This window comes from Cibotium barometz, chromosome 58 (genome assembly GCF_041138505.1).
Source record: "Cibotium barometz isolate CiBa-2024 chromosome 58, ASM4113850v1, whole genome shotgun sequence".
NCBI classification, from domain to species: Eukaryota; Viridiplantae; Streptophyta; class Polypodiopsida; order Cyatheales; family Cibotiaceae; genus Cibotium; species Cibotium barometz.
The window spans coordinates 6455339-6476983 of record NC_141103.1 but is presented as its reverse complement, the minus strand read 5'-3'; the positions used below and the strand labels follow the sequence as shown (position 1 = coordinate 6476983).

General features: G+C 39.6%; 1 protein-coding gene across 1 annotated transcript; it reads left to right on the top strand.

Annotated features, from left to right (window-relative positions):
* Nucleotides 1-16761: 16761 nt before the first annotated feature.
* On the top strand, nucleotides 16762-21026 carry LOC147605836 (uncharacterized). Its single transcript, XM_086792974.1, has 2 exons — nucleotides 16762-17661; nucleotides 17892-21026. The coding sequence occupies exon 2, from the start codon at nucleotides 17900-17902 to the stop codon at nucleotides 20855-20857; it is 2958 nt and encodes a 985-aa protein (XP_086649100.1). The 5' UTR covers nucleotides 16762-17661; nucleotides 17892-17899; the 3' UTR covers nucleotides 20858-21026.
* Nucleotides 21027-21645: the final 619 nt, after the last annotated feature.

The window sequence follows — 21645 nt, the reverse complement described above, 5'->3', positions numbered from 1 at the left end:
CCTGAGCCACCTACCTCTGTGTTATTAGTAGACCCATATGGTGGTTCTTTGGAAGTTGCAGTTGTAAAAAACCTTGTAGCCCCACCGCTACTACTAGGTGGGGTAGGCATAACACCTTCTGTATTCTTACTCTCCACCTTCCCATAATAATGAATATACCTCCTCATCTCTGTGAGGCTAGTTCCTATAGCAACTGGCCATATCTGGGGTGGTGGATTGGGCTTTGGGTCTACGTTGGTGTCCACAATATAGCAATGAAGCACGTGGTCAAGGAAAAACCATATCCATTATCTGATGAGACCATTAGGGTGCTTGCGATAGCCTTCAAAAGATGGTGTAAGCACACCCTTTGCAGATCCGGCTATGTGTTTCCCACACCTCTTACCCCCACGAGGCATGTGACCTTGCTCTGTCAATGCATGTCCTTCAAATCGCCCACATTGCTTCATTCACCTGGTGCTCAATAACACTGAACTCTATGACTTCAACTGTTCAACATGTAAACTTCTAGATTGGGCTTTGGGTCTACGTTGGTGTCCACACAATATAGAAATGAAGCATGTGGTAACGCAAAACCACATCCATTGTCTAATGAGACCATTAGGGTGCTTATGATAGCCTTCAAACTATTTACAAAGAGGGGACATGAGCTGGCACAAATTGCCAACCCCGACTGTGGCAAAGAGTTTTTCAAGAAAGTGATCTCCTACTAGGGCTAGGTGAAAAGGCTAGCAAATTCACTACTCCCAAGCTAGCAGAGATCGCTCAGGCACATATTCCAAATGGAGAGTAAGATCTCTAACTCTCTCGGGGCATTAAAGTCTTTATACGTAGGTAGACACATGATGCTAGTTCACAGTGTAAGAAATGTAGGCTCCTTGACATATTGTGGCGAGTGGTGAGTTTGCTATGAGGGATGCCTAGATTCCTCCATCCGACAGAGCATTCTTCATGTGGATACTGTCACATGTACTGGTCCCAATTGACCAAGAGTCGCACTACTGGACTCTGGGGTAGGTATCACGGATTCTCTCAAAGCTTTCAGGAAGACTCACTTTAAGAAGGCGTTCGTAAGGTGGAAAGGGAAAATAAATACCACCTTGGATCCTTGACCAGCAACCACACTTGCCATACATGGCACAATGCCTCTTTTAGTATAGGTATGTAGTAGCATAACACAATACTATTATTGTTATTTTATCACATTAGTAGGTGGTGGAAAAGTTGTTATTATTATTTTATCGTTTTGTTAGAGAATTTTAATGTTTCTGTATTAGGTGGTGGAGAAGTAGTAGTGTGTGTAATCGGGTATATATTCCTGAGCACCCTTCAAACGCATGGGTGTAGTCCTACATGCAACCACCTTCCTTCTTCCACCAACACCCGCGGAGTCCTTATTGAAGTATTTCACTCGCTTGTAATGAAAGAAATATATCATTTTAGACATTATTGTGATGCACTCTTGTACACTCATATTATGTCAATAGCATTGTTTTTAGCTTCTGATGTAATCGTTTAGGTAATTAAATTGAGATTTGAAAGAGATGGAGCAAGATGGATAGAGATCTTAAGGCTACAAGAGAGTGTGTGAGTGAAAGAAAGAGATGGAGCAAGATGGATAGAGATCTTAAGGCTACAAGAGAGTGTGTGAGTGAAAGAAAGAAAGAGTTTGAGTGAGACCTTAAAATAATTATTTTAATACTTAAAATAGTTATTTTAATGCTTAAAATAGTTATTTATTATTTTTGAGACCTTATAAATATAGTAGAGATTGCCATGTTCCAGTACTCTTCTTCTAGGGACACATCCTACCCCACCCTCCCCTTCTATCTTCATATTGCAATAAGCTGGGCATAAACTCAATTATCATGGGTTCATCAAATAATCCCTCTAATACTACTATGTTTGTAAGTATTTTAAGTAAATCTCTTCAATCTTTCATTCACCTCAAAGAATAAGAACCTAGATCGAATGCCCTTAGGGAAGCATGAACAACAACGTCTAAAGTGCGGGAGCTCTACAAGAAGCTCACAAAACAAAAAAGAAAGTGGTAGGCCTTACGGCGGAGACAAGAACATGCTAGAGGTGAAAGCACCAATACGTATATGGAGAGCTTTTGGCATCATTAAAGAGGCAAAAGATGCTCCTCTTTGAGGAGAAGTTGCCACCTTCATTGCAAATTTAGGGTAGATGGATATAAAGGAGTTGCAATGATAGTGGCCCATGGTGTCTAGTGCTCAACATCTCGTAGGTGTGACAATAGAGAGAGAAAGAGTAGACATAGACAATAAGAGTAGAGGGAGAAACCTCTCGCCTCAACACCAAAAAGCTCTCGCTCAAAAATGCTCGCCAAAAAATACATCCTTCTTCATCCATATGTCTAATCTCAGCTCATAAATCAAAACAAATAGGGTCTCTTGCTATATTTCTCTCTACTTTAACATTTTGAGGTTCATTGATAGGTTCTTGAAGGACCGTAGCGATAGGAGCTGCTATGTTACATGAATCTAAGTGGATTCTAGCAAACAATTCTCTATGCCTTTGAAAATCTATCTGTACGTTTATATTTTCTAGTTCATCCAAATGCTGCTCCACACCTTTAGCTCTTCTAATGTTTCAATTTCATTTACATTAAAGTACTCCTTTAAATTAGCATAAATTTATTTTAGAATTCAAGCCCTTATTTGTGAACAATTACGAGCGACAAGATACCCGCGTTGCATTCAAAATTTGAAGGCGACGACCTTAGTTCAAACTTCGATATATACAGCTCCTAACCATCTTCAACTTCCTTTGAAAAACAAAAAAGCAAATACTAAATTTCTTATTTTTCTTTTACAAACATTCTTAACTTCAAACTCATGAAAAGATTATCTTATCACATTTGTTCTATCTTCAAAAATTTGTCTACTTGGTTGGCCTCCATGTGACCCACTACTATCAAGAACGCGATGAAGATGATAACTCATCTTTTAGCATATCTCCCCTTTGGGTGCCACTTCCATGGAGCTCATCCCAAAGGGCATTTAAGTACTCCTTGCAAGCAACCTTATTTTTGTTAGTGCGCTCACATATGTCTGTAATAGTTTATAGACATTTAGAGCTTGACTGTCCCAATGGAGACCTTGATTGAGCAAGGTGTTTCACAACTCAAACATTGATCAACTCAAGCAGGGTAGACAAAGCTACAACAGAATTGGAAGCTTCACACACAACTACTACGGCGGCAACTGAGCCATTGTTATCCTTCTGATCTCCACTACTAAAATCCAAAATGAATTTTAAGGCTCTCCAAAAATCTCTTAAAGTCTTAGTCAACATATAGCACAACCCTAATAACCCAACTATATGCCAACATTATTTACATGTAGATACCTTCCTAGTTGCAAAGAGGAAACAAAATAACATACCGTATATTCGTCTCCCTAAAAGTCTAGTATTAGCAACAACCACAAACAAAGTTCCTTACTTCTTAAGCACATTTTTATATTATTTCAAGGCTAATATAGTCTAAGTAAAAGTACTCAAATAATTGAACATATGTATATTCTCTTAAGCCCACAATATTCTCTCTCTAAACCTCTCTCTACAGTCAAAAGCAATGGTCTAATAAATAAAAAGTTTCTTACTTTTTTGAGCATATTTCACTACTATCTCAAGGCTACATGTACAAATTAGGTACATGATATTCCATTGAGAATGAAGTAGAACATGTGTTAAACAATTTATTGACAGTTCTCAACTTGCATAATTTATTTCAATGAGAGAGAGAGAGAGAGAGAGATTGTATAATAAACTCTATTTATATGTGCACACTAAAGTATTAAACACGCAAAAATCATTTCTACATTCACATATACCATACCAATTATCAATTATCAAACATTAAATGAGATAGAAAGGATTTTATGTACGTTCTATTCTCTCTCTCTCTCTCTCTCTCTCTCTCTCTCTCTCTCTCACAACCAACCTTGCTTATCACTATAATAAACTTTATTTATGTACACACACTAAATTATTAAACACGCAAGAATCATTTCTATATTCACATATACCATACCAATTATCAATTATCAAACATTAAACAATTATCAAACATTAAACGAGAGAGAAAGAGAGATAGAAAGCATTTTATGTACGTTCTCTCTCTCTCTCTCTCTCTCTCTCTCTCTCTCTCTCTCTCTCTCTCTCTCTCTCTCTCTCTCTCTCTCTCTCTCTCGTATATTTCTTACTAAAAATCAATGAACATGTCAGTGTTAAGTTCCAGATTCAATGACGACAATAAATCATGCGAAAATATTTTTTGTGAACATATTGATGATGTGACCTTATCTTAAGGACTTTTCAGCACAAAATCCATCACGCACACTAGGCATTGTGTGAACACCCAAAGAAAACAAATTTGGTTATCAATGTGCATGTATGGGGAATTTTGTGCATCCATGATACCACAAACATTCACACACATTGCAATGCTTGTGTCCATATGCAATACATGCTCAATCACACCATACGAATCACACCATACGCAATACATGCTCAATCACATGTAACATGTGTAACATGAAAAATCACCTAAACCAAATATCATAGAAACATGTTAGAGCTTTGTAAAATACTTTCATGAGGAAAATCCTTGCATTGCAAACAAAAATGTTGATGTTAAACTTGGGATTTACATTGTTACAACTTAGAAGGAAGCCTCCAAACTAGGAATCAGATATTTGTTTAGAATAAGCTTAGGGTAAATGTGGGAGCTATGTCTCATGGCATCCACTCACTTCTAATTGGCTAGACTATTGCAAATATAAAGCTTCAATATGATTCAAGGATTGCCAATTGCTCCTTGAAGTTGTCTTCATCTACCCACTTTGCATTGATATCCAAAGATAAGATGTCCCTTAGGTATCTCAATAGACTGCTTCTTAGTGACTATCCACTTAAAAAATTGCCTTCTTCTTGATTAAATCATACACAAAAGATGCAATATGAACAAATATCTAATAAATCTCATGTATTCTATGTTCATCAACCAAGTAAATTGCTAACCTCATGGATCATAACAATCTCATCTCAATTGTGTAAGGCCTTGAGCTTTGTTGGATCTAGATTATTTATTTTATCTTTATAAATAATGGTTTCTAAATAATGAGTCTTCACGATAAAGAATTCACATTTCCTACCATTGACGTATGCTACGTTCTTGGCAATAAGATGAACTACTAGACCAAATTAGCTCCTTATCTAAGAGCTCATTCACTTGCAAGACGTAATGTCCTGGTGTTGACTTACCTCACCTTCAAAGGGGGACTATTTGACCAAGAGCTCAAGCTCTCTTCTCCCTTACATCTTTTCATGGTATCAAAGCGTTCATGCTGAGGGCTGAGCAGCAAGCAAGAGAAGCACAGGAAGTGGTACGAGGGTAAGAGCTTCATCTACTCTTCCCCCTTTGTGTTGGTTACTACACCTTTATCGGGAGCTCTTCGAGAGGCACCGGCAAATGAACTCCAATTGAGGAGCTTTCTTCATGGGAGCAGAGCTTTAGGGTAACTAAGTTGCCTGTTGGTATGTATTTCTCTAGCCGAAAACGTGTTTCGGGCGCATCTGGACCTCTGTTTTTCAGTTCGTACGCATTTATGCACACTGCGGGTAAGTTTCGATTCTCTGCAAAACTTTGATTTTTGAACTATAGGAAGGGCGTTTGATTGTGCAGACACTGTGTATACTGTAAAGTATATGTATGCTAATTGAGGTCACTAGTTGTGATAGTTTGGGTGTAGTATAGTACCGTTGGCAGAGAATACAATAGTTTGTGCAAGTCAAACAAGAGTGCTGTTTTTGGTAAATTTGTGTTGCAGACATGATGTCGAATGATGGAATAAACTAGATTGTTGCAGAGAAGCTTGACAAGAACAACTTCCATGCTTGGAGATTTAGATTGACAAATTTCCTGATGGGAAAAGGTTATTGGGACTACATTGAAGGTGAACATGAGGAGGCACCAGAGATACCAAAGATTAATCCAACTACTACTGTAGATGTAAAAGAATTCAAGGATTGGAATCAACGAGCAAGGAAAGTCATGTATTGGCTTTCTATTAGCATATAGAACACTATGATTGGGTATATACAGGATGCCAAGTCACCTAAGGAGGCATGGGACACCTTAGTGAAACTGTATGAAACTAACACCAAGGCACGAAAGATTCAGTTGAAGAATGAGCTTCATACTGTGGAGAAGAAGAAAAATATATTTGTGAATGTTTATGCCTTGAAGATCAAGGGCATTGTGGAATCTCTTACATCAATTGATATTTTTGTTGATGATGATAATAAGGTGAAAGTGTGTTTACGTGGTCTCAGGCCACAATACAAGGTGTTCTCAAGACATCTATCTAGACTCGAGAGAACATTCCCAACTTCACAGATTTGGTGTCAATGATGATGATCATTAAAGAGAAGACTTTGGGTGAAGATCAACAATCTTCACAAAACAAAAACAGTTCATAGAAGCAGCAGGCCTTCTACACAAGTGCAGGTAGAGGACGAGGTAGAGGTTGTGGACGTGGCCAAGGTGGTGGCTGAATAGGTAGCCAACAGTCTTAGGATTCGAAACGACAATACATAGGTGGAAGATGCCAGTTTAGAGGGAGGCAAGGGGAGTCAACAAGGTCGTGGTAATTGGCAAAGACAACATAATGATACACGAGGCTATTTTTACTATAGTAAGCTTGGACATGTGCGGGCAGATTGCTATAAGAAACAGAGTGACATGTGAAATGAAAAAGTGCAGCAAAATAACCTACGAGTCCTCTAGCAAAAATAATGAGGATAATGAGAGGTTGTTTGTTATGCAACATGTAGTTAATGTTGTGTCTGGAAATGATGTAGTAGCAGCATGTAAGGATGATGTATGGTATATTGATTCAGGTGCTTCAAACCACATGACAAGTTATATGAGTGGTTCAAAGAAATGAAGAATCTTGAAAGACCAGGTTTTGTTGAAACAGGGGATTATACTGCTCATCCGAATGCCTATGTTGGAGATGTGCCATTGTCTATGCATGATGGTAAAGTGAAGTACCTTGCAAATGTACTTCATATTTCGAACATTACAAAGAATCTAATTTCAGTTGGCTAGATGATTGAGCAGGGTTCGCAGGTCTAGTTTAACCCTAATGGCTGTTATGTAGAAGACTTTAAAAATAAGTGCAAGTTGGTTGCAAAAGGCAACAGAGTGGGCAGAATGTTTACATTGAATGTAAATATGCTTGAATTGAGTGCTGCAATGTTTGCAAATGGTTCAAGAGTTTTTACAGATACATACATTTGGCATAAGAGAATTGGGCATGTAAATGTGCAAAGAATAAAGTTTAAAGAAATTGTGACAGAGCTGCCTAAGTTTAAGGTAAGGTATACAAAAAGTATGTGAAGCATGTCAATTTGGAAAGCAAACAAAGCATGTATTTTCACATGATAGAAATGTGAGCATGAATGTATTAGATGTTGTGCATTCAGATGTATGGGGTCCTGCAAAGACTATGTCTATGGGGGGCTATAGATACTACTGTAACATTCATTGATGACCACACGAGGAAAGTGTGGGTGTATTTCATGAAGGAGAAGAGTGAAGTGTTCACTCATTTTTAGAATTTTAGAGTGATGGCTTAAAAACATACATGAAAGCATGTGAAGTGCCTAAGATCAGATGGAGGGGGAGAATACTTCTCCAATGAGTTCTCTGAATTCTTGTGAAAGAACGGCATTCAGAGACAATTTATATGTAGATACACTCTGCACAGCAAAATGGAGTTGCTGAGCGGAAAAACAGGCACCTTGCAAATATAGCACGAGCATTGATGGCAGAGAAGAATATGTCGCATAGCTATTGGGCTGAGGCTGTGTCTACAGCAATTTATATCATGAACATGACTCCTACTGCTGCAGCCATACATGATGTAACACTAGAGGAGAAATTTACTGGCAAAAAACCTGATTTGTCTCACTTGAAAGTTTTTGGATGTATTGCATATGTGCATGTGCCAGATGAGTTGCGTACTAAGCTGGATCCAAAGGCAGAAAAATGTGTTTATTGGGTATTCCCTTGAGTAAAAGGGATATAGATGCTATAATTCTACTACATGTGAATTGAGAGTAAGAAGGGATGTATTTGATGAGATGAGTAGCTGGTATGATCCTGAAAAAGATGCTATTGGGGGGCTGATGTAAGTGAAAACGTGGTTGCACAGAATGCAAGTCAGCAATCACAGTCATTGAGTGGACCAAGAGCATCCTCATCCACCACAGTGGTTCTGTTGATAGACCATGGAGTGGTAAGCTGCGTCATAATACTAGTCCTGGAAATGTAGTTGGTACATCACATAAAGGCACAGAGAAAGTGGTGGAGCCCCTTGGTATACCTGATATTTCTACAGGGGCATTCTCTTATTGATGGAGAGTCTAGTGGCTCGAAGATGAGCCTTGATGTGAGGAGCTTGGGATTCTAGCAATGAGGACACCTGGTGTGAAGAAGGCTATGGAAACCATGAATGCAAAGTTACGAAGATCTGGAAGAGTCAAAAATCATGTGCAAAGGTTGACTTATGATGGTTATGTGGCACATCACTATGCTTAAATGGCAAAAGTTGTGTAGGTTGTAGAACCCACATGTTTTGATGAGGCTATTGGAAATGTGTGTTGGAAGAAAGCTATGGATGAGGAGATGGATGCATTGTATGGAAATGAGACTTGGGATTTGGTGCCATTACCTAAAGGCAAGAAAGCTATTGGTTGTAAGTGGGTGTATAAGGTGAAACATAACAGTGATGGTAGCATAAGCAGGTAGGCTAGATTGGTAGCCAAAGGATATGTGCAGACACATGGAATTGATTATGAGGAGACATTTGTCTCGATTGCAAAGATGGCAACTGTGAGAGCTGTGATTGCAGTGGCTGCATCTAAAGGCTGGTTTTTACATTAGATGGATGTAAAAAATGCATTCTTGCATGGTGACTTGCAAAAAGAAGTGTATATGGATCAGCCACCTGGTTTTGAGAATACAGTCACCCGGAGTATGTATGTAAGCTTCGTAAGGCTTTGTATGGACTAAAGCAAGCTCCACGAGCATGGCATGACAAGATTGATGAGTATCTTGTCACTATTGGTTTTCATATGGTAGATACAGATCACTCTTTGTATGTGCACAAGAGTGATAAGGGTATTGTGATCATCACCATCTATGTAAATGATCTTATTGTTGGGGGTGACAACTTGGATGAGATTGAGCATGTGAAAAGTCTTCTCAAAAGGAAGTTTGAGATGAAGGATTTGGGAGATCTGCGCTACTTTTTGGGAATTGAGGTCAATTGCACACCTGATGGTATTTGGTTGTCACAGAGACATTATGTATTGGACATGTTGTCCAAATATGAGATGGCTGATTGTAAGTCAATCTCGGTGCCATTAGATCAAAATGGCAAGCTTAGTGTGAACGTAGATTATGTGTCGGAGGATCCCACTATGGACATGAAGATTGTCGGGAGTTTGATTTATGTCACGATCAACAGGCCAAATTTGAGTTACATTGTTGGCTTAGAGAGCCAGTTTATGCACGTTCCGCACAAACCACACCTTGACAGTGTGCAACGCACACTGGCATTGTTCATTATGTGTTGTATTATGCAGCAGGTGTACCATTGGAGCTATATGGGTACACAAATGTAGATTGGGCAGGTAGCATCTCAGACAGGAGATCTACCAGTGGATTTATGTTTTCATTAGGGAGTGCTACTATGACATGGAGCAACAAAAAGCAGCTCACAGTTGCCTTGTCGAGTACAGAGGCAGAGTACAAAGGAGCTGCGGTGCATGTGAGGTAGCTTGGTTACGCTAGCTACTTGCTGATTTAGGGTTGCATGTGGAGAGAAAGGTTGTCATATATTGTGACAATCTTAGCGGTATACAATTGGCCAGGAACCTAGTTTTCCATGCGTGGACGACACATTGAGGTACATTATGACTTTATCAGGGAGAGAGTCTTGGCAGGTGGTATCGACTTGGCTTACGTCAACACACAGGATCAGGTCGTCGACATCTTCATGAAGGCCTTGGAAGATGAGAAGCTCCAGAGATTTTAAGATATGCTTGGAGTTCATGTGTGCTAGAGTTAAGCTTGAGGGGGAGTGTTGAGATGTCCAGCTCAACATGAGCTGACACTCACGAGGCGCCTGCATGACCATTCGACATTTACATCACTGGCGGGTTTGATAGTAGCTGGCACCGACATATCTTTGCCAGAGATTCTATAGCTAGACTACACCGACTAGTCCACACCTACCCACTCCACTTAGCGTGTTCACATTATGGACCACTTGTATATACTCTGTTATGTGTGTTAGTCACTTTATCTTCTTTGTAGACCTCTTTTGTTGTGTGAAGAAGAAGAAGAATTTTCAGCCTTGGCACCTTGTGTGTTCTCTTTTAGGGTTTATGTGAGTGTGTGTGTGTGTGTGTGCTTGCAAGAGCTCAAGCTCTCTTCTCCCCTGCATCTTTTAGATTTTACATTATGGTATACATTATATGTGGAATTAAACATGGGCATGTGACTTGTTTTTGGACATGGGCATTGCATGGATTTATTTGCATGTGAATATTAGTAGGCTCTCTGGATGCACAATAGTCCTCAAAGATGCAAGTGAGAATAACAATTTGTTTACTCTACACTTAAGAATTATGTTATCAATTTTGCAAGGGGTAAGTATTTATCCTAACCCTATTTTTATTAACATTATGTGTGTTGTTTGACCTAGGGGTAAGTATGAATCAACCCTATTTTTATTAACATTATGTGTGTTGTTTGATCTAGTTTTGTAGGTGCTACTGCTATTGAAAGCAAAAATATATATAATTATGTAAATACAATGTTGAAAAGCAATGTCAAGATATAAATATGGAAAAATCCTTCGAAAAGGGATGCCTTTGTGGATGAGCATTAACCTCTCAAGCACCCTAGCCCGCATGCACTGATCCCAAGGTTGAGGGAAGGCTCTATCACTAGTAGCATACTATATGGTAATTGTACGAGTGTAGCACCATGCACTAACTATATAAATAGAAATTATAGCAAAAGAAGATGTATTAACAAGATTTCAAGAAGATAGCTTGGAAAAGAAGCATGGAGGCAAGTGATAATATCCAAACATCATAGTGCCATTTGTGGAAAGGGATCTGCTTTGAATGTGAGAGTAAAAACCATGTATATGTAAAGTATCCAAAGATTAACAAAGGTAATGAGGCAAAGCTTCTATCAATGAAGTTTCAAATGTGCAAGGCAATAGGAAACAACTTGTATAGACATTTGGGAGCAAATCAAATCTCAAACCACTTTGTTCATGTTTGATGGCTTCTCATAGGACTACTTCATTTATACATAGATGTCAGTTGCCATAGGCATTGATGTGCCTTAAACAATGGGAACACAATAGTTTAGCTTTCCAAAGGAGAGATATGTATGTGATTAGAAAGTTGTGGGTTCATATATAGGGCTATCTAGACCATGAGAATTTTGTGGTTGAAGGGATGCAATGCAACATATCATGGCATACACACCAATTCCAATATGAACTTCAAAATCAAGAAGACCGCTTTCATTCACAAGGGAAGAGATGATGCAATTGATGTGTGCCTTTGTTGAGGGAGCACAATATCACATTCAAATTTTTAAGCAATAAAAATATTATATTTCTTATACTTGGTTTTTTTCAAAGACAAAAAGTAAGCATAGGAAATATCTAAAGCAATAAAAAAGTTGTATTTCCTATACTTAGTTTTTGTCGAAAGGAAAAGAAGAAAGAGGAAGTATTCTAGAGGAAGCTTTGGCCAAAAAGAGAATGGATTTCTTATTTCCATCTTTCAAAGCTTTGTAAGTTATAAATCCTCTCATTTTGAACAAGAATGTTGAATTCCAACTCATATTTACAACTAGATCACTACCTTAAGAATAACGCCACTCTCAAATCCTTTTGCATACTCTATCAATTTCATATAGTCACACTTGATTGGAAGAGTAAACACAATTCTTCCATGAAAATGCATTGGTGTTGATTTAGAGAGTCTCAATTCACAAATCCATACATTGAATGATTGTTTTACCCAAGAGTTTAGTTGACTTTCATAGCTTGCAAGTCTTGCAAGCCATAACTAGAGTAAATAATCTTCTTCGTGTGTGTGTGTTAAATTACTTTTGCTATACACACACTAGACAAGACTTTCACAATACTAGACAAGACTTTCACATACTAGACAAGACTTTCACAATAAGGTGAGATCCAATATTTAATTCACATACTAGACAAGACTTTCACAATAAAGTGAGAGCTAATAAATAATTCACATACTAGATAGACTTTCAAAACTCTAGCACATTTTTCAAAGTATCAAAGTGTAAGAAACTATAGGAGTTTGACAAAAATCTTTACTGTCTTACTCATTGTCGATTTAGTACCAATAAGTCTACAAATATTAATTACATTCGTATCTCCAATATGTCCAATGTAGATTTCGAGAGATGGTACTCTCAACTAATGTATTAACTAATATTAATTACATTCGTATCTCCAATATGTCCAATGTAGATTTCGAGAGATGGTACCCTCAACTAATGTATTTCGAGAGATGGTACCCTCAACTAATATTAATTACATTCGTATCTCCAATATGTCCAATGTAGATTTCGAGAGATGGTACCCTCAACTAATGTATTTCGAGAGATGGTACCCTCAACTAATATTAATTACATTCGTATCTCCAATATGTCCAATGTAGATTTCGAGAGATGGTACCCTCAACTAATGTATTAAAATTCGTTGACGACCCAAAATGTACAGTTGAGAGGGCTTGTAAAGGGATCTGAGTTAGTTGTTTGACAATGTAATATTAGTGTAAAAGTAATGCTATTTTCACCACTTTAAAAAATCAAGAGGAAAGGTGTATGCTTCTAAAGTACAAGTTTGAAAAGGGCATTTCCCACATTCTATGTAACATGCAGCGGAAGTATTCGTATTGGAGGATCATGTCACACAAATGCTCACACAGTCTTTTGTATCGTGAGTTTTGGGAGTTTAGCAATCCACTTTAAGACTTCAAACTTTAAGAGATTTGAGAGAGAGAGATATGGAAACTGTACACCATATGGGGTCCCGAATTACCCACTAAAGGGCCCCCTACCGGAATAGTATTTGCTTTATTATCTTTGAAGAGACTGATGGTGTGACTGATGATAAGCCAAACGCAAGATCTTTGAAGACCAAGAGTCGGGTTGAACTATACACGGCTGTAGAAGCGCCAATGATGTCCAATCTCGAGCCTATGCACTCTTCCCAATGGAATGAGGGAGGGATGCAAAGCTGAGGTTGAGAGAGGGGCTGTTTGGGACTGTTCTAGACTGTGTATGAATGTTGTAAATGAATATGAATGCTGTGTTTTACCTTCACCAAGTGGCTGGAGCAAAACGATGAGTAGATGAATGCTCAAAATTGTATGGATGCAGAAAACGCAACATTAAATGCTGGCTGACTACTGAAACTGCTGCGTTTTGCTGATGCAGGGACTGAATGCTCATTCGTTGATGCGCCTAGGGCTATAGGAGGAAAACGCTGAGGTATGAGGGCTGGAAATTGCAATTGCTTTATGCTCCTTGTGCTGAAGGCTCCAAAAAAGCGTTGAATGCTCTATGCTAAATATGATGAATGAATGAATGAATACCATGGTGAGCTATTTATATGGGCCAAATGAGCTAATCGGCTGGCTATAGGGGTGTGGCTGACTGGTCATGTCCACATAAAATATATAAATGATGTATAAAATGCTAGAAATTGTGGAAAAAATACCAGAAAATTCCTAGTAAATGTTCTGATAAATACTAGATGATATCTGAGGGTTCTGCAATGGTCTAGATGCAATGAATGAATGATGTGCAATATGCAGAATGCTTTCTAATGTAAACCCTAAGGTTTCTACCGATTTTACATGCTTGAATGCGTCTCTTCAAGTGGGTTAAGGGACTTGGACTGACTGATGAGTGACTTGCTATGGCTGAGAATGACCTACGTAGCTCGTGCCTGACTTATCCTGGACTGAGGATTACAATGGGGTCACGGCGTATGACAAATATCATCCTGAAAGGTACTAATACTGATACAATGTTGCACATCAGATGATGAGCCAGCTTGTCACCATGCACTACAGCCCAGAGTGCATGTGACATTCTAGGCTAAAACACACGGTTCGTCAAGAACTTGCAAATGACAATTTAGATTCTCACTGCCTCGTGGGTGGAGGAAAAATGTTTTTGGTGTGGATTTATGCCAAGTAAGTAGTTTTGTATCACAATACAATAGAAATGAGTGAGCCAAGCTGGCTAGCCAAAGAATGAAAGAGCAAGCTACTCTCTAGATTGGTTGATGTGCGTATAAAGCTCTACAGGATACATTAACTGAAACTCTATCAATAGGGCTATATTATGCAACCACTTTTAGTTCTTTGGCGTATTTCTTTTTAGTATGGATCACTAGCATTAATCTTCACAAGGGATCAAGGGGTCAAGGCTTCAAGGGGCAAGCTCTCCAAGGAACCAGAGTTATAAGTCAAAGGGGCAATCATTAATCTTCAAAGTTGTGCGAAGGATCAAGGGATCAAGGCTAAATTGCACTTCAAGGGGCAAGCTATCTAAGGAACTAGAGCTGTAGATCAAGGGGTAAGAGATATAAGGAATTAAAGCAACTTTATGGTGGTCAAACATACATGGTTAATTTGTTAAAGGATGAGGAACAACTTCATTTTAAACCACTTAACTAGAACTACTAAGGTATGTTTGGAGTGCTTAAGTGAGCTAAGCGTCAAAATGACATCATGATAGTCCAAGTTTCAAACACGTTGAGAAGACCTAGTTGCATATATTGAAAAGTCCAAAAGACATCTAGAGTCAAGTAGATTTTTGAACTCATAATTGGTAATTGAGGAAGACACCTTTGGATCAAGTTGACCTTGGAGTTCAATTGGTGATTCAAGTATGAATCGTTTTAAAGAACCTTTATCCTTGCTCAAGGCCATGTCTAGAGTGTCTAGATGTGATTGAGAATTGAACCTATTGAAACCAAGTGTGATCTTGGTAGTGGCAAGTTGATGGTCAAGAAAACATACTTCATTCAATTGTTCGTGCAGAAAAGGTGCAAGTATAGCTAGTTGAAAACTTTGTATGGCTTAAGGAAGACTTGATACCTAGAGTAGTATGGTTGTTGCAAGAGGCATCACAATTTGGTTGGATGATCACAGTTAAAAGTTGCAAGTAGCAACAAGGCTGTATTGATGAAAGGAAGAGTAAATATCTAGACTAGTGTGGTTGCACAGGCAATACAATTAGGTTGCTAGTAGCAACAAGGTTGTATGGTTAATGCTTGAATGTTTCTTTTACATAGGTCTAAACACACACTTGATTCACCCTAAGGTGAAGGGTGATGGCATGTCTTATATAGACATTAGTAGTGGCAAGTCACTTTTTAATGATTTGACTAGAGATGGTATGCAAGTGACATGTGGCACGGACTTGAGAAAGAAATTCTTAACCATCATTTACTTCTACAAAGTGAGAGTAGATACAGTCACACTCGTGTGAGCCATGTTGATTCAATTGCATATTTGAGTATGCTATTTGGGGCAAACCCCCCAAACATGTGTAGTAGACATGCATAGTATGGGATGTGTATCCCTTGTTCTAAGTGTCATTGAAAGAAAATAAATGGCATTAAAGCTCAAGGAAACCCCTCAAGAAATGGAATTGATTTGGAACATGGAAGTGATTGGTTTTAGAATAGATTAAGCTAATCATGGACTATAGTTAAATTTAGAACAAAGAGTAAGACGATGATATTGTATTGTTCAAGAGTTCCTACTTCTTATTATGCAACATAGAAAGTAGAATTTGTGTGTTGGCAGCTTTGTCATGAGTTTGTCCATCGATGAGGATGATTATTTGTTCAATGGGTGAGAATGTTATGATCCTAACGTTTTAGGCGAGAGACCATGCTGGTGTCACAAATAATGGGTATATATGCTTGGCCTAAAGGCTAGGTTTTTGGATTGCAAAAATGGGCTAAAGACTATGCAACATGGGGGACCAAATGTAGTGGATAGGTGTCTATTCACACTTTTATCTTGGGCATTAATTAATAACCTTTGACTATCTAAGGTAATTACCGGGTATATGGGCTATTTCCTAAGGTTCTACACCCACCCCTACGAATTCGGCATCACCATTCCTATTGCTTCCTTCAACCCCTCACAAGTTCCCCCCGTGGCCCTTCCTTCCCCGAGGTCCACTCCCCAACTAATAGGAAGATTCTAAGGAGAATCGAGATCCGATTTCATATGACTTCATAGTGAACATGATCTGCCAGAAAACTCCTAGTCTCCTATCATGCATGTACATGTCCACACGTTAGAGAAAGCAAAATCCTTTCTCACGCAACATCCAAAGTGTGTGTGTGTGTGTGTGTGTGTGTGTGTGTGTGTGTGAGAGAGAGAGAGAGAGAGAGAGAGAGAGAACACAAAAACATGGAGGACACGTGAAAACGAGAGATGATCGTTGATATGTTTCTTCCACAAAGGCGATCCAAATAAAAAGCAAATTAATTAATACAAAGCAAAAATAAAAAATGTTTTGGGTGCTTATCGTATCAAATTTCAAATGGCCATTTTCTTAGCCGTGATTTCTGCGTGTACCCCGCTTTTGGTTGTACGAAACTTCGAGGAAAGCTGGCTCTGTACAGCAGTTCACTGTGCATAACACTGCATATGGAGAGGTTGGACCTTGGAAGTGAAAACCCGCATGTTTATTGAAGCTGGCGGCAGCACACAGACATCTGCAACAAGAAAACCTTAGATCAGATCCGCAGATTCAAAGGCTTCACTCTTCAAGAATAGTATACGCTATTAAGCTGTGTTTTCGGGCTTGTTTGGGCTCCCCATTTGACTAAGTACTGGCCCTTTTTTCTCTGAAACCGTTTCTTCTGTGAAGCCCTAGTCTGATCTATGGTCTCAGGATCGCTGTAACTCTATACAAACCCTACTCAATGCATAAATCCGGCCTTTTGATTCTGTTTGAAACCCTAGTCTGCCATCTCCAATTTGCCGTTGCAGATAAGAGTACAAAAGATGGCTTTGCATGAATTTTTCCCTCGTAAGGAGTGCAAGGATTCGCCTCTTTTGCCTATGCATGCCGACCTTACCCTGCTTTGGGGCAAGAGCGTTGGGCAACAACTAAAAACCCTAGTCATCATTTTTTGAAAGTGTCAAGCAGCTCCAAGCAGTTCTCTGTATGTATGTTCAACGCATACAAGGCATGAGATACCACAGTTTCTTGTCTTTAGATTGCCCACATACACACTGTTCCTGCAATCAGGGCAGCATATGACCTCTTCATGGCTTGTTCATCATCACATGCGTGTGTTCTCAGTGCAATTTGTGCAATACTGTAGAGAGAAGAGCATCGTTTGAGGTTTTGGCTAACCTTGTTTACAGCTTGACCCAACACAAGTGCGACTTCCAACTGGATTTTTTCATGCTACTTCATCATCGTCTTCCCTGCAATTATTACGAGTTATCAAGGTGAGTAGAATGTAGTCTTTGTTGCTCGAGGAGGCTTTTTTTGGGCTGCCCATGGAGAAGAGGTGCTCTGTAGGCGGGCAGCTATTCTTTTCTTTGAACCAAGACTACAAGACACAAGAATACCTCCATGAATACATGCCTTCCCGTATCTGACGGGCTGCTTGTAGAGTAGTGTGACTTGCAGATGGCTCTTATAATCTGTTTCCTTGATTTGCTTGGTGTATTTGCAGACTGCATAATGGATAATCACACCAACTACATTGATCGCCTTCCCAATGAAGTCATTCAGCTTATTTTTTCTTGCATCTCTGACTGCAAATCTCTGGTCCGTTGTATGTCAGTTTCAAAAGCATTTCACCAGCAGGCAGTTCGTGTATCATCACTCTCAATTTTATGCCCTGGCAGTTTCTCATCCTATGAGGGAAGGCTGTGTAAGGTCTACTCCATGGTAAAGGCATTCAGAAATCTTCAGTCGCTTGTAGTCAGAGTTGGGCAGCCAAAGGAAGAGCCACCTTCTTGGGCAAGATGTATGCGTTATGCTGAGATTGGAGGCTCTGTGGAGAAATTTGTATTCATGGCTGCAAAGTCTGGGGACTTTTCAGAACTTGACTTCTCACTCTTGGGACTAGATGATGCTGTAGAGGCAAATGGATTACAGCAGGGAGGTAAAAATTGGTCTGGCCCAAGCAATTCTATGGAAGGAGTCATGGAGACAGATGCCAGGAGACGAGATCTCTTGGAACGAAGTAATACCAGCATCAGTATGGGGGTACACAGGGAAGAAAATGAAAGCAGAAGCTCAGATGCTTGGAGTGATATTGAAAGTGATGAAGAGGAAGGGGAAAGAGGTGGTATTGCAAGGCATAGAAGTGGTGAGATTCAGAACAGGGAAGACATCTATGGTGACAGGAAGCAACATGGAAATAAGTTTGCTTACACTCCGTTGGATGCATCCTTTCTTCGAGAGCCTGGGCAGAGGAAGCAACTATCTAATTTTAGTCTTCGCCAGGTGATTGCACCTAGCAATGATGTGCTGAAACGCATGCTTCCTGTTATTCATTTTGCCATTGTCCAAGGTCTCAATGAACTGAGAGATGCCATACCGGCTTTTGTTGCACAGTTCCCTGAGTTGAGGAGTTTTTTGCTTGTCGACATGGTGGAAAGCATAACAGTATTTTTGAGGGAGCATCATATACAGGAGATTAAGGCATTGTACCTTCAAGAGTTGGATGGATCAACTATTCAGTTCAAAGAAGTTTCACGAAAAAAGGAGCCATGTTATAGTGGAGTAAAGCAGGCCATAAAAGAGGACCGAGCTAAGTCTCCCATTGGCAAGGTGAAAAAAGAGGGGTACTTTGCAGGGGGTATTGATGCTACAAAGTTTAATAGCATTCAAGATGTGGGAATTGACAATAGAGCATCTGAGATGTCAGATCCAAGACACGTAGAGGGAGTGTTGGATTTTGTTGTTGGGGACGATTGTCCTCAAGAAACAGAGGAGTTGAGTCATTTAGATTGTGGAGATGACATCAAGGGCAGAACTCTGGAAGTGGGGGATAGTGAGCGGGTTGATGAGAGACATCACTGTATTGATGTCTCAGAAGTTAAAGAAAGGAAGGGCAAGGACTTGGTTTACCCAGTCAATGGGGTCTGTAGTTTCAGGAGGAGAAAAGGGGAGCTTCAGAGTGGCTGCAATGCCATGCTTTCATCTTGTTATCTACCTATGTCAAAAAGTTTCCTTCCAAAGAACGCAGGGATTTGTAAGGGAAAAGGAAAACTTCTAGAATATGTTCAGATTGGGGGCAGCTCTTCCATTCACAATTCTTCGAGTATGGACTTGACAATGTGTGGTGATTGCAGCTGCTCTGAAGCATCTAATTCTACTGTTTTTCAGAGTGTCGATGGTAATTCTCCCACCAGACACAAGAAATCCCTTGCTTCTGAGGATCTTGTTGAAGCTCAAGATGAGAATCTAATTACAGGCAGTTCTTTGCTACCATCCTTAGCAAACTTGAAGGATGGAGCTACTGATGTGGATAAGCAGTATTTAGGGTGTATACATGATCAACAAACTGACTTATTTGTAGAGGAGACTGTCCAAGGGACATGTACTAGTTTATGTCTATCCAAAGCCTTTGATGAAGGCACGTGTAATGGTCGTGACTGGTATGCCCAATCTGCTGCTGAGCTCAGAGGAGATGAAGAGGAGCTCAAAGCAGTGAATTGTGGAAGGGACACCAAGCAGCTATACCAATTCAGCTGTGTGGGAGGTTGGGATAGGGAACTACAGGGGTTGGATGATAACCATGCCAAGGAAGTAGAAGATGATCACAGGTCGAAAGGCTGCAGGTCTAACAGAGACGCCAATGTAGATTCAACAAACAAGCATCCTTTAAAGAGATGCCAGAAATTCAATAATTCAAAGAGTCTTCGATTCCCTGCAGGCATTAGGGGGGATGGTAATTTATTCAGCATTGGTGCTGCAGAGGATGTATGTGTTCATAAGTTCTTAATGCTCACAGGGAAAGCTGAAAAGGAAGGGAATGAACAGATACGTGGGGATGGAGTTGCACAAGCAGGAAGTGCATGTGACGATTCACCTGATGAAAGTTGCAACTCTGGCATGCTATGTGTTGACCATGAAGTAACCATGAGTGACACACAGACTAGTAGAGATGGAGGCGAGGATTGTGACACACTTGAAACTGAATCAGCAGAAGGCCTTCTACTGGATGTGGGACAAACTAGAACTGAAGGGTCAAGCAGGGAATCCCAAACATTGCATTCAGAATCTCCTGGGCTTTTAGTGGAAAGATCAATAGAAACAGACAGTTGGAGACATGCACGGCAAGAACGAGTGACGAGGCTGAGGGATTCTTTGCGGGTGGCACCAGGTCAAGAAGAACATGAACATAATCAGGAAGATCCAAGAGAGAGGTCTAGAGAGCTGTTGAGGAAGCGACACGGGGATATGGAGAAGGATGCACTATCTTTTGACTACACTTTTTGGAGGGCTGAGCAAGTTTCTTCTTGCAACTATGTCATGTCTGATATATCTATGTGCATTGCTACAAATGCTGCTAGGCCTCTAAGGGATACAGACAAAGAAGTTCTCACAAAAGCAGCCATTGCAGGACCTCTCCTTGTGGCGACAGTGTCTCATGTAAATAAGCATTATACTTGCCATAACCTGTAATTTTAAAAAGGCTTGCAAGCCTTCAATTCTTTGTTATATTCACCAGGTGATCGCATTAATTGTTTAACATGCTGTGTATAGAAACATAATTCATTGGATTTATGCACGTGTATGGAGGAGTTGATGCCTACATATTTTCTATACAGGCTGCAACATATTCCAAAACAAAGTGGTCTCTTTTGTTACTCCAAGTTTTGTGTTTTTTAGTTGCAATTGTAAAGTTGCTTGTTTTTCTATTCTCACTTTCACATATATTTTTAAAATTCCGTGCCGGTTGCACTCACACCTGATCAGCCCTTTGCTTTCTTGTTCAAAGCCTTAGTTTGAGCCTCATGATTCCCTCCTAGGACACCCACTAGCAAGCTGCTTCAAGCTACTCACTTCAATCGCAGCATAAGCTTGTAATGAAATGCAATGGGAGCATAAGGTTGTAAAATGCTTAAAGAAAGCAGACAATGAACTATTTACCCAAAGATTTACCGTAGAGCAATATCAGAAAAGGCGCTCACCAAGTCCATCCACTTTGGTGTATACTAAGGGTGGATGGTAAGTATAAACAGACAAAATAGGGGAGAAGTGGGTGGTTGGAACCTCAATCCCAGCCGACTTTTTTAAGAGAAAATTAATAAATTTAAACCCCTTGGAAAGAAGTGGAGAAATAGAAGACAAATTTACTGGAGTGACAAATTTCTGGTGAAGATTTCTCTTGGGGTGTTATCAAGATATCCATAAGGCAACGGTGGTTCCTCTTAAGAACATGGAAGTTCTTTTAAAGGAGTTGATGATTT

Excerpts from the sequence above, each read along its gene's own strand:
- LOC147605836 (XM_086792974.1), top strand. The coding sequence starts at position 17,900 with ATGGATAATCACACCAACTACATTGATCGCCTTCCCAATGAAGTCATT.